Here is a 20,224-nt window from a genome sequence, read left to right as displayed (position 1 = left end):
CCTGCCTGCCTGATGAATTAACCTGGGAATGCAAGAAACAGCTGACTGAAAGAAGGATCAGCTTTGAGTAACAAGGGGTTAAGGCAGTATGATCTGCAAAAGGGGGCTTCAGTGATAACTGATGGCATTAATCCCCCGTTTTAAATCCATATATAACAAAACATTCCTGTTTGGCTTTTTCTGCCTTTTGATAAAAAGTAGGCCTAATATAAATGATCCTACAGACTCTACAGGATCATTTGTATTAAGTGCCTAGGAGAGAGAGATTGGCAGAGAGCTGCCATGCATGCAGTTCTGGGGGGAGATATATATATTAGAGTTAGTGCTGGGCTATATGCTTTTGAAGTTCAAAGGATATTCTGAGGGCCAGGGGGAAGTCAGTGGGCAAAAGAGCTGCAAGCTTTGATATGAAGACATTTCAGCAGGCAAACCTGGTCTTAAGGCTACTGGATCAGAACTGGGGCTGGCTTCCAATGATGAAGCTACAAACACACACTCCAATCTAGAATGCAATTTTTGCACTGTACCTTCCAGTTTTTATATATATATATATATATATATATATTATTTAAGGGTTTTTATGCCGCCATTCAGCCAAAAAAGGCTCTCACGGCGGCTTACAAAAGTATTTCTTGACACCCAAGTACTTTATTATACTTTGAAATATATAGTTTGTTCTATCCATTCTATCTCAAGATATATTCGCTTGGCACCTACATTATATGCTTTTAGACGCCAGGTGAAGACCTTTTTATTCTCCCAGCATTTTAACAGTCTATAAATAAATTTTAACTTGGTGTTTTAAATTTGTAATTTTGCATTGCTGCTGTTTTTATCTGTTGAGCTTTTATATTGTATTTTATATTATGGTTTTATACTGTTGTTTTATACTTTGAATGTTTTTAATTTTTGTGAACCGCCCAGAGAGCTCTAGCTGTTGGGCGGTATAGAAATGTAATAAATAAATAAATAAGGAGGATAATAAATAACTTTTTAAACTCCTATATTTTTATATGTTACTTGTGGGAAGCTGAGGCAATGAATCTTCAGCCCTTTACCCTGAAATACTTTATCCCCAATGAAAATGAATGAAAGGAAAAGTGAACAGAAATTACACTAGTTAAGGAAATGTCATGGAAACAATACAACAGAAAATGAATAATAGCTGCAAACATCTGCCCTACATTATATTATCAGACTGGACTAGCCTTCTCCAACCTGGTGTCCTCTATATATTTGGACTTCAACTCCCATCAGTCCCAGCAGCGGAGTCAATGGTCAGGAATGCTGGGAGTTGTAGTCCAAAATATCTGGAGGGCATCAGGTTGGAGAAGACTGAGCTAGAGGTATTTACCAGGACCAAATTTCAATGTACCAGGACTCCCCTTTTATCCTCAGTATAAATTAATCCAAGATGAAAAGACTCGGATTTCCTCTAAACTATTTTATTCTTAAATTCCCTTTTCCGAGCTTTCCAGGGATGCCTACAACAAACAAACAAAACTATAACTTTTGTTAATTGCCTTGATTTTTTCTGTTGAAAAAGAAAGGTGGGATTTAAATATAATAAATAAATTAAGAAAATCCAACTCTTTTCCCCATGAATAAGCATCTGAAGTCAAAGCTGGCAGTCCAAATCTTAACATTGTAAGCTGTCTTTTAAAAATCAGATTTCTTGCCTTTGTGCTTTGAATGCCTAAAAGTATGAGCATTTTCTGATAACATTCTCAAAAACCAGAAAGGATTAGGGTTTCTAATAGTCACTTCAGGTCCTAATCTATCCCACTTGTCCCCAGTTGGTTTTCGGCCTCCACATATCTGTCACTTCTCTGTATTTTATGATAATCTCCCTTGTCTCTGGAGAAAATAATGATTCACAATTGTTAAATACTTCTGCCACAAGAACAGCGCATTCAGATGAATTAAATATGAATTATGCTCCACTTTCCTAATTCATTTCCAAGTGTGTGTTGTGTTGCAGAGTTTTGGCATAATTTGAATACAGAATGCCAAATCTGTAGCATACAGGAGCTTCATAAGTGTCCACAGTCATTTCAGTCACAATCTAAAGTATTCCCAATTATTTACAATTAGATTGTAAGCCTATGCGGCAGGGTCTTGCTATTTACAGTTTTACTCTGTACAGCACCATGTACATTGATGGTGCTATATAAATAAATAAATAAATAAATAAATAAATAAATAAATAAATAATAACCTCTATGGTGTACACAACGTTGTCCCTGATCCTTATCTTAGAAACTGTCATAGATACCTTTTTAACCTGGAACTGTTAACTGACCAGAAAATCAGCCTGGTTCTCCCACTAAGTCCAAGTGCTGAGATGTCATCTTTGTGGTGCTTTTTTCTCCTGAGCTATTAACTCAGTCCCATTTCCTGTGTTCCCTAATGATATCAAACCTCTGTCTCTGAGGAGCTCTCTCTAAAGCAGTGGCTGAGATGCCAAACCTTGTCAATCAGTAACTGGAGAGACAGCATCACCCTGAAAAGACTTGTATCCTAGATTTTATAGACCTTTCTAGAGACTGTGCTGTTTCCTTGAGGATTGGGGTGAATTTAATTATCAGTGGCCTGGATAAGACTATGAAAGCAGAAGTGAACAGCAGTCAGGTCATTGTCAATGGAGGAAAAAAGAGTTGTGATCCACAGGTACAGAAACATTTAAGATGGATGATTTAAGAATTTAGGCAATTGGATAAGTATACTTTGGAAGGAAGAGGCACAACAGCAGCTGAGAGATGAAAAGTCTTCTAAGCTGCTTATGTATCTGATGGACCCCTGTCCATAAAAGCTTATCTCATAACAAAGTTATTAGTCTTTAAGGCCCCACAAAACTCTTGACTATTTAAGCTGCTTAAATTTCCTTACCAAAAATGGCATGTTGCACTCCAGTGCCACATGAACAAAAGCAAATACAGTTGCTCCACCCTTGTACAGACACCATGCTCTGAATGACTATGCAAGTTGACAATTACTGTGTCTCCTGCCTTCTTTCTCCATCCATCAGCATGCCCACCATCCTATGCTTGTTTTTGCTGAAAGGAAGAGGCAGGGCTGAGCAAAAGGACTGGTGGAAGGCTGGAATGGCAAATGCTACATAGCTACAGATTGGCTCAATGCATCAGACCATTTAACAATATGTGTGTTGTTTCTGGTGATGACACAGCACCCCTAATAGAAACAGGTTGTCACTGGGACAGTCACCCTTCCATTCCTGCAGAAGCCTTTTGAGACACACATGAAAGTTCAGGATAATAATTAGGCAACATGGGCAAGCCTTCCTTCCTTGGCTATGCATATTAATCTCCTTTGAAAACCACCATTAATATAAGAAAGGATGTGTTGACCTTCAAATCAAAGACTGTCCTCTGTAAAGTAGGATGTGTGGCCACCCTAAGGAGGAATAGATCTGATGGGTTGAGAACAATATATAATAATCATATCATTATATCATCATCATCATCATTATTTAAATTTATGCATTACTTCCCAAAACAAAGAGTAGTCTTGAAGCAACTTACACACACACACACTACAGAAATCTATAATTAATATAACAGAGGAAATAATCAATATAAAGCATAATCAGCACAATAATACAAATAAAAATGAACACTATAAAAATAATCTCAAAATCATACAGTACATAAAGTGTTCATCCACATTACACAAAATGTTGACTCCCTCACAGTTTAGGATGAACATCACAAAAGCAGCCCACAACAACTGAGCAATAACTAATGTCCAAACACTGGAGAAAATAAATACATCATCATTTGGCACTGAAAAGGTGACAGTGTTGGTGGCAGGCAAGCTTCCTTGGGGAGAGTGTTTCATAAATATGGAGCTGCCACGGAAAAGGCCCCTTCCCAAACTGCTACACCCTCCCAAGGTCAGAGACCAGGTAGACTCACAAGGGGAGAGGCAGTCCTTGAGGCATTGGGATTCCAAGATACGTGGGGCTTTATATTATCAGATACTTGGTTTATGTTTCATCCAGGTTATTTTTCTTTTCAAGATAATAACTGATACTAATCTGATAAATGTTTTCTGGGCTAGAATGAACACATTTCCTCCCTTTGATACAACTCCCCTCTTCCAGATATTAAACATGCATATTGTATTCCTTACCACTTTTCAGTTTCCCTAAATTTTCCAAGACAAAAGAAATGTAGCTTCACATTTCTTCATCTGTGCCCATGCCAAAGTAAAAATAAAATAAAAATTAGTGGCTGATATCTCACAGCTCTCCTCAAACCCTTTCAGTGAAAGAATGGTGTTTCCCCAGTAATTCTCTCAAATCCCTGGAACTGTTTATCCCAACAATTACTTTTAGCTTTTTCACTGACTGTTGTTGCTTGCGTTAGTACCCAGGTGCCTATGCAGTTCAGAAGTTGAACATTTGGCTTCCTCTTTGATCACCATTGGGTTGTAGCTACTTGAGGCACTTCCTTTGTCAGCCACATGGAGGCAGAGTCAAATTGAATCCAGAGCCTGCATTAGGAAGACTGATTCCTCCTACCCAAATCCAGTTTAATCCTAGTATAGATAGTAAACTCACATCTATCTAACATCATTTTAGCAGCTAGGTGCTATATAGAATAACCTTTGGATCTAGTTCCTCACTGTCGTAAAGCTGTAATACTATTCACATTTTGCCTGGAAGTCAATTGAGCTCAGCTGAACTTATTTCTGAGTAAGAATGCTTAGGATAGGCCTGTAAAAGAACCAAAAGAACCAAAGTGTGAGTATATTGAGTAATGTCCATGATTATCTGCAAGTAAACACCTTAGATAAGCTCCTGTGTTTGTTTATTTCAATAATATAATTTGATTAAGAGTATCATCTTGTCATTCTCATTCATCCTCCTCTGCCATTAAATAGAGTGAAGACCTTCAGAGGAGGACAGGACTTTTATATATTTGTGTAGAAGAAGAAATGTTAGCAGGTTTAGTATTTCTCACCTTTGGACAGCAAGATTGCAGCTGACAAAATGTCATTTTCTACTCATTATTGACAGTACAGAAGTCCTAAGCTCCCTTGCCTCTAGCCACTCTCCTTCCCCCTTCCATTTCCATAGCTGTAGATAAAGTTTCCCCTGAGATGCCTTAGAAAATACTTTTTCCCCCCCCCCACAAGATATACTGAAAAATGTCTATATGAACTTCTATGCAAGAGGCACACTGGAAAAGAAAGTGAAGATTAAATGCTAAATTCAATGCAGATTAAGTAGGCAGAGATGATTATGTGTGTGGCTGGTTAGTCAGAGAAGATTTTCAAAAGAGGGAAGATAGATCTGAGTATCCAGAGATGGTAAATAGGGAGTTTTCACTGCAGCAAGGCAGCAGGACAATGTCCTTGACATACAGTTGGCTTTCTGTCAGGTGGCAAATGCATTAGTCCCAGGACATTTCAGGAAATGTCCCCAGCTCTAGCCTGCCATTTTTAAGCAACAGGAGCCATCAACTTATAGGTTTCCCTCCTGTGATTTAATCTTTATGGGATTTTGGTGTGCTGGTCATCAAGATAAGTATGTCTGATAATAGGGGTCCAGCAACTGCAGTGAAGCTAATTAGCTGTGGCTGAGCAGCTTTTCCTACTCTTGGGTTGGTTTATCATTTATCTTGATCTAACCTGACACAGTTCTCAACTTGCTACCTTTATATGGAGACAGCAAGAGAAAAGGGCAGGGAAATTGATGGTCTTTGGCTGTGTATATTCAATACAATGTTTTAAGGCTTCATACGTAATCCAGTACAAATACAAAAACCATATTATGTTTTACTAATTACTTAAATCATATTATGTTTGCCAGTTCTGCTGCTCCCCTTGTCCTAGCCCACCATCTTGTACACTCGCTCACACTTAATGCATCCAGATTTCCAATAATACGTTTCACCTTTGGTTTGTAGAGCAGCTTTCAAACTTTTCCATCTTTCCTCGTGTTACCATTGAGAGAGCACAGTATCAGACAGTCCCAATCAAGACTGTAAACAGAGGAAATCCTATCTTGATCTCCAGAGAACAGGGAAAGGGATTTTTTTTGACATCACATGGAGCATTCTGGCTGGGACACACAAATCTGTTATTTCTGCCATCCCCTCAGTGCATCAGCAGGTTTGTTTGCACAACTGAGAGCAGTTCAGAGTCATCCTCATTGAAAATGAGAGACTGGGAAAGGGGGAGCCTGGGCTGAGATATTTGCCTAGCTCAGTGCCGGTAATAATAACCATAGGGTGCTTGAGGCTAATATGGTTCCTCACCAGACGCCCAGGGTTTGTGCTCTCTATACAGAGAAAACAGTACTGGGTACATTATCTTCATATGAGTAAACCCAGTGCTGGCCCAAGACATTTTCCTCCCTGAGGCAGAGCAGCATATGGTGCTCCCCAAGTCAAGACACATAGTACAAAGACTGGCCAAGTTATTTTGACCCCAAGGAGATAAAATCCCACAAGTGCACCAAGCTAACTGAATATGCTCGTCTAAGAGATGGAAGTCTAAAAACTACTAGTTTTTCCAATGCTTGGCACCCTTTCATTGTCTACATGAGAGACAGATATAATTTAAACATTGATAAGTATAACTGTTTCTCCCTGTTATAGCTTGACCAAAGGGGGAAGCTTATGAATGTGCTCCCTATAACCTCTACAGTCGGCACCACTTTATATCTTTGTTAATTTAAAAAACTATTGATGTTAAAAACTATTGCGGCTTTTTTACTATTAATTTTGAAAGAAAATCAGTTCTCAATTTTTTGGTTCCTCTTATTTAAAGATCTGCTGTTGGATGTGAATGAACGATGTATTTATTTATTTATTACATTTTTATACCGCCCAATAGCCAAAGCTCTCTTGGCGGTTCACAAAAATTAAAACTATTAGGAACATAATAAAACATCCAACAAGCTAAAAACCCAAATACAAAATACAATATAAAAAGCACAACCAGGATAAAGACTTTGTAAAGACTTTGATTTGATTGCAATGAACTCCTACAGTTAAACTCTAGCAATACTCTAGTAGATGACTGTTTCAAGCTGTTGTGTTTCATTTGGATTCTGTATATGAAACTTCTGATGTATAATTTATGAATGCTAAAAAAAATTTTAAAAAAAATCCCAAAAGTGCTTATCCTGAGGAATAACTAAAAGGCAGTCACCTCACTCTGCCCAGTGGTAAGGCTACCACTAATATTCTTCACCTTATCTTCAAGAGTCTGGACTTTAATTTAACTTCTCACTTTAGAAACTTCTCATTAATTTATAGAAAATCTTACTCATTTTTATTCATTTCTTATTGTAAAATGCTATCAATTTTAAAGCTTTGGGGCATTTTTTTCAGTCTCTTCTAACTAATAGGTTTCTTTAAATATTGTTCATTTACTTTCTAAATCCTTGTTGGTTAAGCAAATTTATTTACACATCTTTTGTTCAGAACTCTTAAAATGAGATTCTAACAAATATGGTAAGTCTTCCCAAGGAGCTAGCAGAAAGAAAAACAAGGAAATGGCATAATTCATTGCATTGTCAGAGGCATCCTAAGGCAGAGTTAGTAAGAACTGTAATTATCACAGAAAGGCTTTCCATCCAGTTATTTGTTTGAGTACACAGAACTGCCCTATCACTTACTTGAGGTTCAAGTATTGAACATCCCTGTGATGGAGCCAATCAATAGCACATTTATTTATTTATTTATTCAGTTATTTGGATATTTATAAACCATCCTTCATCAAAAGATATTAGAGCAGTGAACAATAAATGTGCAATAACGACAATGAAATAGAATAAAAAACAACAATAAAAGGTGCTTTTAAAAAAAAACACCATAAAACTGACCAGATTAAAATGGGTGAGTAAACAGAAGTTTTTTGACCTGGAGCAAAAATGATTGTGCCAGCCACAGCTCCATAAGGAGGGTGCTCCACAGACAGGGTGCTGAAACAGTTGACATATAGTGGGTAGACGGCATGTTAGAAGAGCGTCCCCTGCAGGTCTTAAGGCATGGGCAGCCTAGTATAGCACATAGTATTCCTTCAATTATTTGGGTCCCAAGCCATTTAGGATTTTATAGGTAAGGCATCTCCCTTAGGATTTTTTTGTGTCTTTTAATACTTTTATTATTTTCTACAAAAACAAAATATGTAAGGGAAGGGGAAACAATACATATTACACAACTTCACACCTATCACATCCAATAAAAAACACATATACATAAGGCTATACACCATTTGAAGCAGACTTCGCGTCAGACGATGACTGTCAATTATTACTATTTAGCCAGCTCAGAATTACATAAACATAAAAAAAGAAAAGAAAAAGAAAACCGCAGGTAAACACAAATTATATATAGAATCCACATACAAACAAATCATTCTTTTGCATTTCTTGTATATACTCTATCAAAGGTCTCCTTTTCAATACAACTGTTAAAGATACAGGAGCCCTGTCCTCCTTTTCATATGGTCACCCTAGGTAAGCATCTCCCTTAGGATTGATGTAATAAGATCCCATCTGGCCACACCAGTTAACATTCTAGCAGCCACATTCTGCACTAATTGAAGTCTGGGCACAGTTGTCCAATTGGAGAGCTTACTAGAGCATGGACCACTGTGGCCAGACTATCCAGCTACACATCTATTTTAAGGGGTGTGTGATCCTATCTAGAGTAGGCTGCACACCCAATTTCTGGACATGAGAACCATCTACCCACAGGGCCTCTATCTTCAAGTTTATTGGCACTCATCCAGCCTATTACTAAGTCCGGACTTGGTTTCAGCCATGATCAGCACATTGGCTACGGAATTCACCAGAGGCATCAATAACCAAGATGTGCTCCAATGGCCTCTGATTGCTTGCTCTCTTTTCTTTCTTAGAAACTGCAGCACTTCCTTTTCTTCTCTCCCACTTCATCATCCTCACTCTCCCCATCTTAGCTGAGCTCAGGAATGCAGTTTCATGTGCCTGATTAGCCATGTCCATCAGTTGCTGTAAGATTTTCTTCTATAATTGGAAACCTGAGGTGATACTGCAGATTATCCTCTTCTCTTCAGTCTTGATTGCTATATCACAACACTAGCTAAAAGTGTTTTTACAGGGAACGGGGCAGCAGGTTGCCTTTCTTGATCCTGTTAAGACTATTTTCTCCATTGCCCTGCTAGAGTGTTCCCAGGATGAAATGGCTCCTGGGGATTTGTACTGACTTTGCATATGGTGGCCTGGAATCCCACAAGTTAGATGCAAATGGCCAGCACTACAGCTAAGGCTGGTTAGGTGCAGCTGTCTGCTTTTCTGTCTTTATCATATACCAAAAGGCCTAGTCAAGCTATGTGAGACTGTGACAGGGAGTGCAGAGAGGAGATGGCTGCTTTGTGTTGTTGTCGGGGCAGTAAAGAGAAGTTTCCTAATGAGAAGCAGCTGTGAATGCATGACATTGGGGCCATGGATGTGGCATGGAAGCTCACAGATACAGATTATTATATGCAGCTTTTCTAAACTTGGTCCCTGTGTCTGTTAGAGACCGCTTGGCATTCACTTTCCAGCTATCAGTTTCTGTCAGCTGGACAAGATGCCTGTCTACCTAAGTCTCTCTTTGGGAATTTCCTCACTCTTTCCAATGGCACATCTTAATTGCCCTTGTAAAACAGTGGGTATTTGGCCTCAGAATCAGTAACTTTACTCCAGTGTGCCTGTATGTTTTGCCTGTGTGTTAGAAGACTAGAGGTGCTTCCAGATGAGGCTTTTATTGGGCCATTGCCCTGCTTCATTCATGGAATTTTATGGATAGTCCAAACAACAGTGTCTTCCACTTGTAACACTCTCATGTTTTCCCACCACTTTCTTCTCTTTTTCTTACTGTGGACCATCTGTTAACGAGAAGAAGAAAAAGAGGGAATAGCTACACAGTACCTTCTAATTGGTCATGTTAGGAGCCCCCCATCTGGAAGCACCCCTACAGTGGCAGTACCTTCAACTAAACAAGAATATATTGGTGCTGATGCAGAGATGCTGGGGAGCATATAAGCTTTAACGAGATGTTGGTAACTTCTTGGACCTGCATGATCCAATGTGCAGTGTACGTGCAGAGAATATTTGCTTGTAACTGTCTGAGGCAAAGGATTTATCACTGCAGTGCTAGACGAAGATGCTGATAAGAAAGGCCAACTCTGGAAAGCAGCTTACAGGATGTGTGATCCAGACTTTAGCACTTTGCAGAAAGCTGTAATTGGTAGGTGTTTGCTGGGCAAGTTTTACTCCCAAAGAAGATGGGAATTCTGCTTAGCCTTCCGAAGAACAGAGTGCATATCCCAATGACCTCATCTCTGCCTCCGTTGCTCACTCTCTGCCAGCCACGGCACGAGATAGCGATTAGCTGTCTTCATGGCCCCATAATAACCATGTCTGAAATGTTCTGCATGATTAACCTATTAGATACAGTACAGTTCCCAGCATTCTCCAGCTCAGCTTCTGTTTGCTTTCTAGCATCCAAAAAGAAGTAGATGAGAGAGAAAGGGAAATAGCCTTGAAGGTATAGACCTTCGTGCTACACCATTTGGGGGTGCAAATGCAGGAAACAGAACAGGACAGAATGAGTTAAGTGGTAGAAGTATCCGTCCTTGGCTCAGGATAGCCCTCTTGCATCCTCTGTTTTGGGGCCATGAATGTATGTCAGTTGTTTCTACACCTGATGGGGATACATGAAAAGGACTGGTTAGTGCAAGGTCAGGAAGGAGGATCTAGAGGTTAAGGGTTTTGAGAACAGAGTCTATTATTACTTTTTGCATTTTGTATGCTGCATAAAAATCTGTTAATTTTATTAATTCAGCTGAATTCTTGATAGGGGCTGATCTAACAAATTCACTAAATAGTACAGATTCCTTAACACTCAGGTTGCTGCTGCCCTGCATCGCCACATGACTAAGGAAGTTTAAAAGACTAATTTCTTGGAAAGGACCACTTCTTCCAGTAGGTACCACCAGAAATTGTTGGAATATGATAGTATTGAATCTAAAATTTGGAATAGTTTTATATATATCTTCCCCTTTGGACCTGGAAAGGGAATTCCAAGTTAGTAGAGAAGCACCAGGAAAAGCTTTTGACAAATAAATGACTGAATAATTGTAAGACTAGATACTTTCAGACAAAAATTAGGTTGGTAAATTCTAACACACAGCACTCCCTCTTCAATATTACCCAATTAACAGACCTTGGGAGAATCATTTTCTCCCATCTCTCTCCTTAGTCCCTCATTTCCAACACATGCTTTCTTGCCCATCTCTTCCTCCTTTGTATGTGCCCAGCACTCTCTCTCCTGCCCTTCTCCCTCCCTCTCTCACCTACCACATGCACACTCTCCCATGTGTGCATCCATCTCCCTCTAATGTTACTCATTCCCTCTCTCCCTTCTTCCAGTCTCTCTGTCTTCTCACATTTCCTTGCTAGTCCATGAATGACATATCCTGTTAGGCATACATGTTAGTGGGCAAGAGCTCTGCCCTACCTTATCTGAAGATTCCCTTTAGAAGTGCTAAGGAAGACCCCCCCCAGCCTTGTTGTAATTTGTGGATCACATGAAATGCACAAAGAAATGTGCATGCAGATCTGCTACACCCATTAAAACAAATGGTACTCAGAATGCACTTTGAAGCTCACACTATGAAATTGCTGGATCAGGCTGGACATTTCTTATATGGTTTAATTATAAATGGAGAGAATGGTTTGAGGTTTTTAAAAAAAAAATCTTTAAAAATCAATGGATGAAGAGAACTGTTTCAAACTTGTATTGCCAAAAGCCCCACTTAAGAGCTATCATGGTTCCAAGTTTCATCTCTTTATCTTTAAAAATTACAGGTTTTTTTTTAAAAAATTAAAACCTCAAACTTAAAAAGAAATCCTAAAAATCAAGGGATGAACCAAGTTGCTTCAAACTTGGCATGGCTAAAGCCCTACTTAAGAACTCTCTTAAGTTCCATCTCTTTATCTTTCAAAATAAGGGAGCTGTAAGAATTTGGTTAATTCTCATGGGTTATAATGAAACGGCTATCTGAAAACTGAATGGAGCTCCGATGAACGAGGGGGGAAGGCAGCCATGTCCACCACAGTGTCCATCAATGACAAGAAGCAATGAACTGGAGGGGAAAGAAGGGGTGGGTGGGGTGGGGTCGAGTGGGAGAGTGAACAAGCGACGAGGTGAAATAACACAGCAACACATGGACGTGAAAGTGGCCAGTGCTTTCTGCACTAATGAAATGGAGGTCAAAATCATGGGTGCATATCAGGGGTAAAAGCAGTTGTGATGGAGCTGAAATAATGGCTGAGATGTTAAAAGGTATGCAATCCATGCTATATGAATTTGCATATGTGCCCCTGGAAGCTGAAATAATCTAATTTTTTTCATGCTGACTACTTGATTTAATGTCCTTACAGCAGTCTTCCCCAACCTGGTGCCCTACAGATGTTTGGGAGTTGTAGTCCCAAAAGTCTGGAAGGCACCAGGTTGGGAAAGGTTACATTACATCATTTTTTAGATTGTTTGAGCAAAGTTATTTGCTGTGGCACCTGTATGTGTCTATATATGTAGAAGGAGAACACTATTCAGGTCTTCATCAGAAATGTGGCTCATATAGGACAAGTTCTTGACGGCCCTTCTAGTCAGAGCCCTAAGGCTACTAATAGAGTTGTACAGGCAGAATAGCGATTGACCTTTTCTTTTCTTTCCCCCTTTCTCTTCCCCCTGCCCTCCCCCCATGCAGTCTTGGACTCACAACATCCAACGGGAGAAGGACTTCCTTCGAAAACTGGTGAAAGCTCGAGTAATCACAGACCTCACCAGTGGAATCTGAGGAGGCACAGCCACTGTGCTGAAAGGCACAGCCACATACATACAGCTGATGACAAGGGCATCAAGAGGTCTTTGGCAAGAATCCCAGCTTCCTAGAGACACACAGTGCCCTTGGAAAGTGTCCCTCGCTTGCTTTGCCTGCCCGCATCATGGCTGGCAGGGGAGCAGTGGCTATTGGCCTGAGGGGGCAGGTCCCTCACTTGGAACTACAGGTGGATGTTGTGTATGAGATGGAACATCACTGGAAAGAATCAAAATAGGCCTGTGAAATCAAACGAAATTTTGTGCCAAATGGGAACAAGAGCCAGGCCAGAGGCAGCAGTGCTTGAATGTACAACACACTATTTTTATAAAGAGAGACTTGAGTATCATACTAAATATATCAATGTGCAAAGTGGAGTCTGACCTGTGCATAGGCCCCATCGGACACCTGACCTGGTATTGCACTTAGCTTTCCTCTGTGCCAGCCATGGTCCCTTTGTGGGCTCCAAGTCCGTCCAAGACTTGTCTGTCGTTGGTGCTGCTATAATTTAAAAGTATTGTGGCCTCTCTCTGCCCTAGAGGGAGCGACTGAGAGGCCAAATGGATCTTCAGACTCCCTGCTATTCGTAGTGCAGCTGCTGCTGCCAACATTCACCTGGATGCATTTTAGCCATTGTTCATGGAGCTCACTTCATTGTGTTGGGGGATCTCTACTTATTTGGCAGTTTGGCCACAGATCCTACTGGAAGATACCCCAATTTTCTGTAGCATCTACATCATGGTTTTGAAGAGTTGGTAATTTGTTTTTTGTTTGGGGAGGGAATAATTTATTTTTGCATCAGGTCAGAAATTGTCCTGGGATATGAAGATTCATCAGTGTTTAGCAAGTAATGGTGCCAGAGATTTTTCACCTTCTATTGTACTCTAATTTAAGTGGCAACTACCTTAATAGTATTTAAGCTCATCTGGAAAGAGTAATAGAAATGATCTGGCTGGCAACTACTTTGTTTTTTAGCTTCCGTCAATCAGTATTTTTCTCAGTCTGTTTTGAAATCCTTCTGCATCCCTTTTAAGGGGCTAAAGGACTCTATACTAGTTATTCCTCTTCCCTAAGTCTCAGATGCAGTATTTGCACAAATGTATACCATTTGTGTAGGAAGGGTTAGAAATGTTGTGCAAAGTGACTAAACTGTGGGGAGAGTTTAATGTCAGCACTTGTCTGGGGATCTGTGCACCCAAGAGGCATTCTCAGGGGCTAATCCCTGCAATTGTAAGATATGCATATATTTTATATCAGTGTAAGGCCCAACCATGCATTTAAATGAATTAACTTACCTTTCATTGAATGAAGAAGATGCGAGAATCTGGACAACTTTCCTCATGCTGACTGACCTGAAGAACGCTTATCCTACATATGCCAAGAGCACCAACCTGCAGTGTGAATATTCATTTTTCCTGCTCAGTGCTCCAAACTGAGTTAGGCGGCTTTTAACAGGGTACTCTGCCCCACAAGCAATTTGGGTACTCTGCCCCACAAGCAAAGGAGACAGTAGCTCAACTGTTCCCATTATTGTTTTTCAGAGATGTTCACAAAAGGAGTCCTAGAATAGGGCAGTTGGTAAGTTCTTCTATTCTTCCTCTGATCCTCTGCAGGAATACTATTCAAGTCTCTGAAAAAGGGGCCCAAATGCTGCCATTTCCCACTTTCAGGCTGACATATTCTGAAGGAGGTTGAGTGGAGCCTAGCAGTGCTCCCCGAGTGTGCAATTTTCCTTGTGTGTGCATCAAAATGTGTCTGGCTTGAATGGTGGATTCTCATAGGGCATGAAGACTGCTTATTCCTTGGCCCCCATCATCTTGTCAGACCCTACCTAAGAAAGAGTAATGAGGTATAGTGTGAAGGTATTGAACTTGTAACCCGCCTTTCTTCACACCATGAATAGTTAATTTATGGAATTTGCTGCCACAAGGTGTGATGATGGCTATATTTAGCTGGCTTTAAAAGGGATTTAGACAAGTTTGGGGCTATCAATTAGTATTCGTCATGTTGGCTAAATGGAACCTCCAGTAACGAAGGCAGTCTGCCACTGAATGCCAGCAACTGGCAAGCAACAGCAGAAGAGGGCTATTTCCTTCAAGACCTACTTGTGGCTTCCTGTAGGCATCTGATTGGCCACTGCAGGGAGCACAATGCTGGACTAAATGAACCTTTCATCTGATCCAGCAGGGCTCTTCTTACATTCTTAATCATGTGAATTTGTCCCCATATATTTGGATTCTATCCCTGTCGCATATGCAAAAGCTTTGTCAGTCAGGCATAGAGTTGGCTCAGGGCCTCCAGAAGGAGGACAAGCGTGGCAGTAGCTGCAAAAGCTGTGAAAGGAGAACCGCTGCACAGGCCTGAAAAATACATTGTTTGCTCAGTTTGCCTGAGTGAAAGAGGGAAATGTGTTCAGTTGTGCGAATGCAAGCATTGCTGGCACAGCTGACCATCCACTCAAAAATTGTCAATTCTAGGAGGAACATTTTCCTGTTTTAGCCAGTGTGGGAAGATCCGCAGCAGGCTGTTTGTTGCTGCTGAGTAAGACAAGTAGAGGAGAATTAGAAATACACAAGGAAAGCATAGAGAGAAAGATGGCTAGACAGACCTCTAGGTGGAAGCAAAGTGACACAAACCAGTTGCCAACTACAGGCTCAGAGACCATTTTCATTTTTATTTTTATGGTGTGGGAGACATACTTTGCATACAGTTCATCAAATCTCTTCAAGGCACCCTTTGCCAGGTTAGGCAAATGCGAAATTGGACAGCGCAGTGTGGAAGAGGGAAGCTCAGGAGATGTCACTTGTTATACCAGGTCCCCTCGTCTACACAACTTTTAAAGGTGCAAGAGCTCTGTCCTCTTTTTCTCCTGGCCATCCTACCTTCTGTCCATGCTTGGTATGCTACTCCTATCTAAACCAGGGAGGGGGAATGTTTGGCCCACCAGATGTTGTTGGACTGCAACGCCCTTCATCCCTGATCATTGGTTATGCTGGCTACGATTGATGGGAGTTGCAGTCCACCAACTTCTGGAAAGCCACATATTCCTCACCCCCTGGTGTAATTACACTGCAGGTGGAGGGGAAAGGCAGACAGTGTGGTTCACTTGGAAACAGCCAGATTATGCCACCACCTTTCCCCCCTGCCTGCTGCTCTTCCCCAAATGGGAGCAAAAGAAGCTCCATGCATGGTTACTGTTGCAGTAGCTCAGTGATTTTGGACTGAAATATGAATAAGAGAATAATACTTTTTGCAGCAGCAAATGTTTTATATAAAACTTTTGCTGCCACATATATTATATCTGAACAAAGATATATGCTTCCCCCACCCCCATAATATGAGAGTGGTTTTAAAACTGTCTGCTTGGGTCCCTTCCCCAGCTCCTTGTGCTGTTAATTTTTTAGCTGGCTCCATGTTCTACACTGTGTGTACTTCTTTGGAAAGGGTGGGGCCTGCATTTTCACTGTCTTAGATTCAGCTCATTTGAATAAACCTCCATTGTTTGTTTGTTTTTCTCCTCCCTAATCTCTAGGTTCTGTTTTGAAAATGACACACCTGGTTTGCTAAGCGTTGAACACCACAGGTGCACAAAAATACATACCCATCCAAATTTTACTTATTCAAATGCTCTAATCCCTTCTATTGTGAGCCCCCAAAGTAGAATGAGAATGGCCACCCAGGAAAGAAGGGCATATTTGCCCCCCAAATACTCTGCCAGGTTTTCTCAAGGCAGACTGGATTACTTAGAAGTGGGACCCAGATCATTTTAATTTCCATCTCTACAGTTCCTGCACCTGGCTTGGCAGAATTTCCTTGAAAGGCCACTTTTACAAGTGAAAGTTGGTAGAACAGATAGGTGCAAGACACCCCTCCCCGCAAAAATGTTGTAGAGTTCCGGGGGAGGGGGCTCATCCACATCAATCACTGAAAATTTCCAAAGATAGCATCATGGGAGATTCTGAAAAATATGTAATTCATTTAATAATTTCACACAATCTGGTTGTGTGTGTATGTGTTCTGATAAGCCCAAAAAGAGTGTGAATGAGCCAGAGAGTGGGGCAGCAGGCCTCCTCCACCATACTGAGTGGTGCTGAGTAACCTCCCATTGATTGTCAGGCCACACAGACAGTAAGGCTATGACATGAGCCCACCAAGAGCAATGTGCTGCCAAAGGATTAAGAAAATGCTGTTGTTAGCTCCTGTGCTACATGGGGCTGTGTTGAGCCTGTCTCATTCTCCTGCCCTAGGTCTAAAGATGACATTAAACCAAGCTCTTCCTCAGATTGCTGCAGTTGTGCTTTCTCTAAGTGGAAATGGAGTCAGTGCCGCTTTTGAGGATTTAAAGGCAGCAGAGGGATAGGTGATGAGTTGAATTCTCTCTTCTGCCAATCTATGCCACAAAAGCTCTGCTATTTTAGTCCATTTTGATCTCAGCAGCTTTTCAATGCATGCCCTTTCCACCCCATTAACCATGTATCTTGCCAGGGCAATCACAGAAGAGGAGCATGCTCTATTATGCCCTCAATCCACCTCCCTACCTGAGCTAAGGTTGCTACCTCTCCCAAATGAGAAAATCAGCCATAGCTCATTTGCAAATGTTTATTCAATTCCATTTATACAAAAGGTAAAATTGGGTGCTCGTGTGGCTTTATAAATTTTACTTCATTGAACTTCACAATCATTATGTGAAATTGGCCATTCTTTGCAATGTTATTGGGTCTGTCACCCAGCTAAAGAAATCTTAGCTGATTGAGTTGTAGCCAGCTAATCAAATTTGCATATGAATAAAAATTTAAGCAAAGGTTGTTTCTTTTGTTGGTTTTAGGTGATGTAGGCATGTGTGTCATGTGCCTCTGTTAAGATGATGCTTGATATCTCTAGGTTTTTTATAAGTACTTGTATTAAAAGTAATACTTAAAAAAAAAAAAAACCTCTGCTGCCCAATTAACTGGAATACCTTTTTAGTCCATCAAACATTTTCAGTTGATTAATCTAACTGGTTAATTTGTGAAAGGTCAGAGTCCTATGTACTGCAGACAGGGAATTGAAACAAGGAGTAAATTGCCAAGATGGTGAATGTGCTGCCGAGGCGATAGATAGCATGCATTTCTCCAGCTGCTTCTGCTGCTCCTTGCCTTCCCTCCGCTTTGGAGACTGGTGGAGTCTCACATGGCTTGTACTGGAAGTCGCCACTGCTGTATACTGACTGGGATCTCAACACAGTTGCCTTCAAGCATTTTTCTACAGAAATTCTGTAAAACAGACATTGTTTGTGACAGTTGCTACATTTGATGCCAGATCAATTTTTGTGACTATTTCTTCAATGTCAGAATCTTCACTTTACAGGTTGTTTTGTAGGCTCCAAGGAGAATATGGCAAAGCCTTTCTAGCACAGCATCTTTGCTGGCCTCTACTCTTGGACGGGGTGGGAAGAAGCTTCTCAGATCCCACTAAGCCCCAGCAGAAGATGCTTGTTCACACTATTCACTATCCACCATCTGCCCTGGTGCCAATTATCGATAAACACTGTCTTTCTATATCACCCAAGGAGTGCAACATATTAGAGGGAGAGCTAGGTCTCTGGCACATTGTGCAGTGGGAATGTACCACATTGTAGTGGTTGAAAATGGGGCCCACTCTATTAATGTGTTTGGAATGAGGTATTGGAATATGCAGAGTATATTAAATAGTGTAGTTTCTATTGTTTGAACTTTCCTTCTAGCTAAGGAAGAAAAGGTGGGATATGTGAGCCTCCAAGTCACTTTTGACTTATTCATATCATGGAAGCAATAAAAATATAAAAGGAACTTTCTGTGTCTCGTGTGTGTGTGTCTCTCTCTGTGTTTCATCCTAAGTAGGAAGGCAGGTGGATACCTACAAAGTCCTGTGTAGGCTGCAACCTATTCTTGTATTCTCTTCCATTAGATTCAGCAAACAGCTGTTGTTGAAATCACATGAAAGCAGCAGCTCCTGAGTTATAAGGAGATGTTCCCGTGGGAACAGGAAATTAGGAACACCCTCCTTCATTTTCCCAGGAAAATTGGTGTATGAAAGTGCTCAACCAATAAGGTGGAGGCCTTATCCATATGACTTCTTTTTTAAACACGCCAGGCAGCTGTGCACTAGCTAACCCAAGCACAGTGTCACCCTGCTGTGTGCTGCCATAGCTTAAAGGGGTACGCAGACAAATCTGTATTCTCCTTTACAAAATCTCCCAATAAGCCACCTCAAGTATACATTAACTTCTAGAGATGTCAAGGCCCCATTTGCATTATAGCCTTAGAGAACCATATTAAGAAAACATTGGGGAGTAGGAGCTCAGTTTAACTTGATTAAGGGTCTTTTTCACTCATGCTCCAAAACAGCATGGGAATTGTGAGTAAAGGCTCCCACCACTCATACACCATGTAAACACTAAAGGTCTTGTACAGTCTCACAAATTGTGCTTGTTTACAACTTAGGCTCTATACACCAACATTTCTCCTTGGTCTTTCATCCGCAATAAGTATCAACATAACTCGGGCTCCAAGCATTGATAATGGCTGCTGTGGTGGTGATGGTTCAGTTGTTGTCCAGCTGTTCCCATGGCAGAGAAATGGCCCACAAAATACTCATTTCTACAGCCCTTGCTCCAACTCTTGTGCTCTCATGGAAAAGACTCTTTCTTGCCCTTTAGCGAGATGTGTCAGCTCTGTGGCATTTGAGGAAGTTGCAGCTTAACTATACAGACCCAAATGGGGCCACAGCTGGGCTTGTAGCCAATTGACTTGAAGGCAATACAAAAGCAATGAACTTGTTCTAATTGGATGTAATCAGAGTGTTAAGTGTTTTTGCTGTTGCTTCTGCCTAGGAGTAGCTGGTATCTGTGTGACCCATGATATAACAACCCAGGATTATTGGAGGAGACCAAATTTTCTTGTACAATGCACGCAACCCACATTCACCTGAGGCATACAAAAAAGCCTTGTATACTCAAAAATCTGATTGCAGGTAGAATTATATATGCACAATAGTGTGTAAAACTGCAGCTAGTGGGTGTTTCAGTGATATACTAGTAATCCAAGGGAGAAATCAATACTAAACTCTTGCTTATTTCAGCTGGCACTGTGATACACACAAGAGCCTTTTGTTAAATACTGGAGAATCCGCATGGCCAATTCAAGCACAGGAGCAACCAATTTGAAGTTCAGAATTCAGAATTGGTGTGAATTTTATTTTGTTTGATGGTTATCAGAGTAGATTACTTGATATGACTCATTATGAAAGCTTCACTCCACTGAGTAGTAGTCCTTTAAAACAAAAACACTGCAAGATTCAAACAGCTTTAAAAATAACCAGAAAC

General features: G+C 40.7%; 1 protein-coding gene across 7 annotated transcripts in view; it reads left to right on the top strand.

Moving 5' to 3' along the window:
* The window catches only part of ST3GAL3 (ST3 beta-galactoside alpha-2,3-sialyltransferase 3), a 241,289-nt gene extending 222,609 nt beyond the window's left edge, over window positions 1-18,680 (top strand). For all 7 annotated transcript variants that reach the window (XM_063140053.1, XM_063140029.1, XM_063140045.1 and 4 more), the window contains one exon: window positions 12,772-18,680. In XM_063140053.1, coding sequence (XP_062996123.1) covers window positions 12,772-12,861 — 90 coding nt within the window. In that variant the 3' untranslated portion in view covers window positions 12,862-18,680. The remainder of the gene's footprint in view (window positions 1-12,771) is intronic.
* Window positions 18,681-20,224: the final 1,544 nt, after the last annotated feature.

Source organism: Elgaria multicarinata, chromosome 1 (genome assembly GCF_023053635.1).
Source record: "Elgaria multicarinata webbii isolate HBS135686 ecotype San Diego chromosome 1, rElgMul1.1.pri, whole genome shotgun sequence".
NCBI lineage: Eukaryota > Metazoa > Chordata > Lepidosauria > Squamata > Anguidae > Elgaria > Elgaria multicarinata.
Note: the sequence above shows the minus strand (reverse complement) of the source record. Positions and strands in the feature narration are given on the sequence as shown.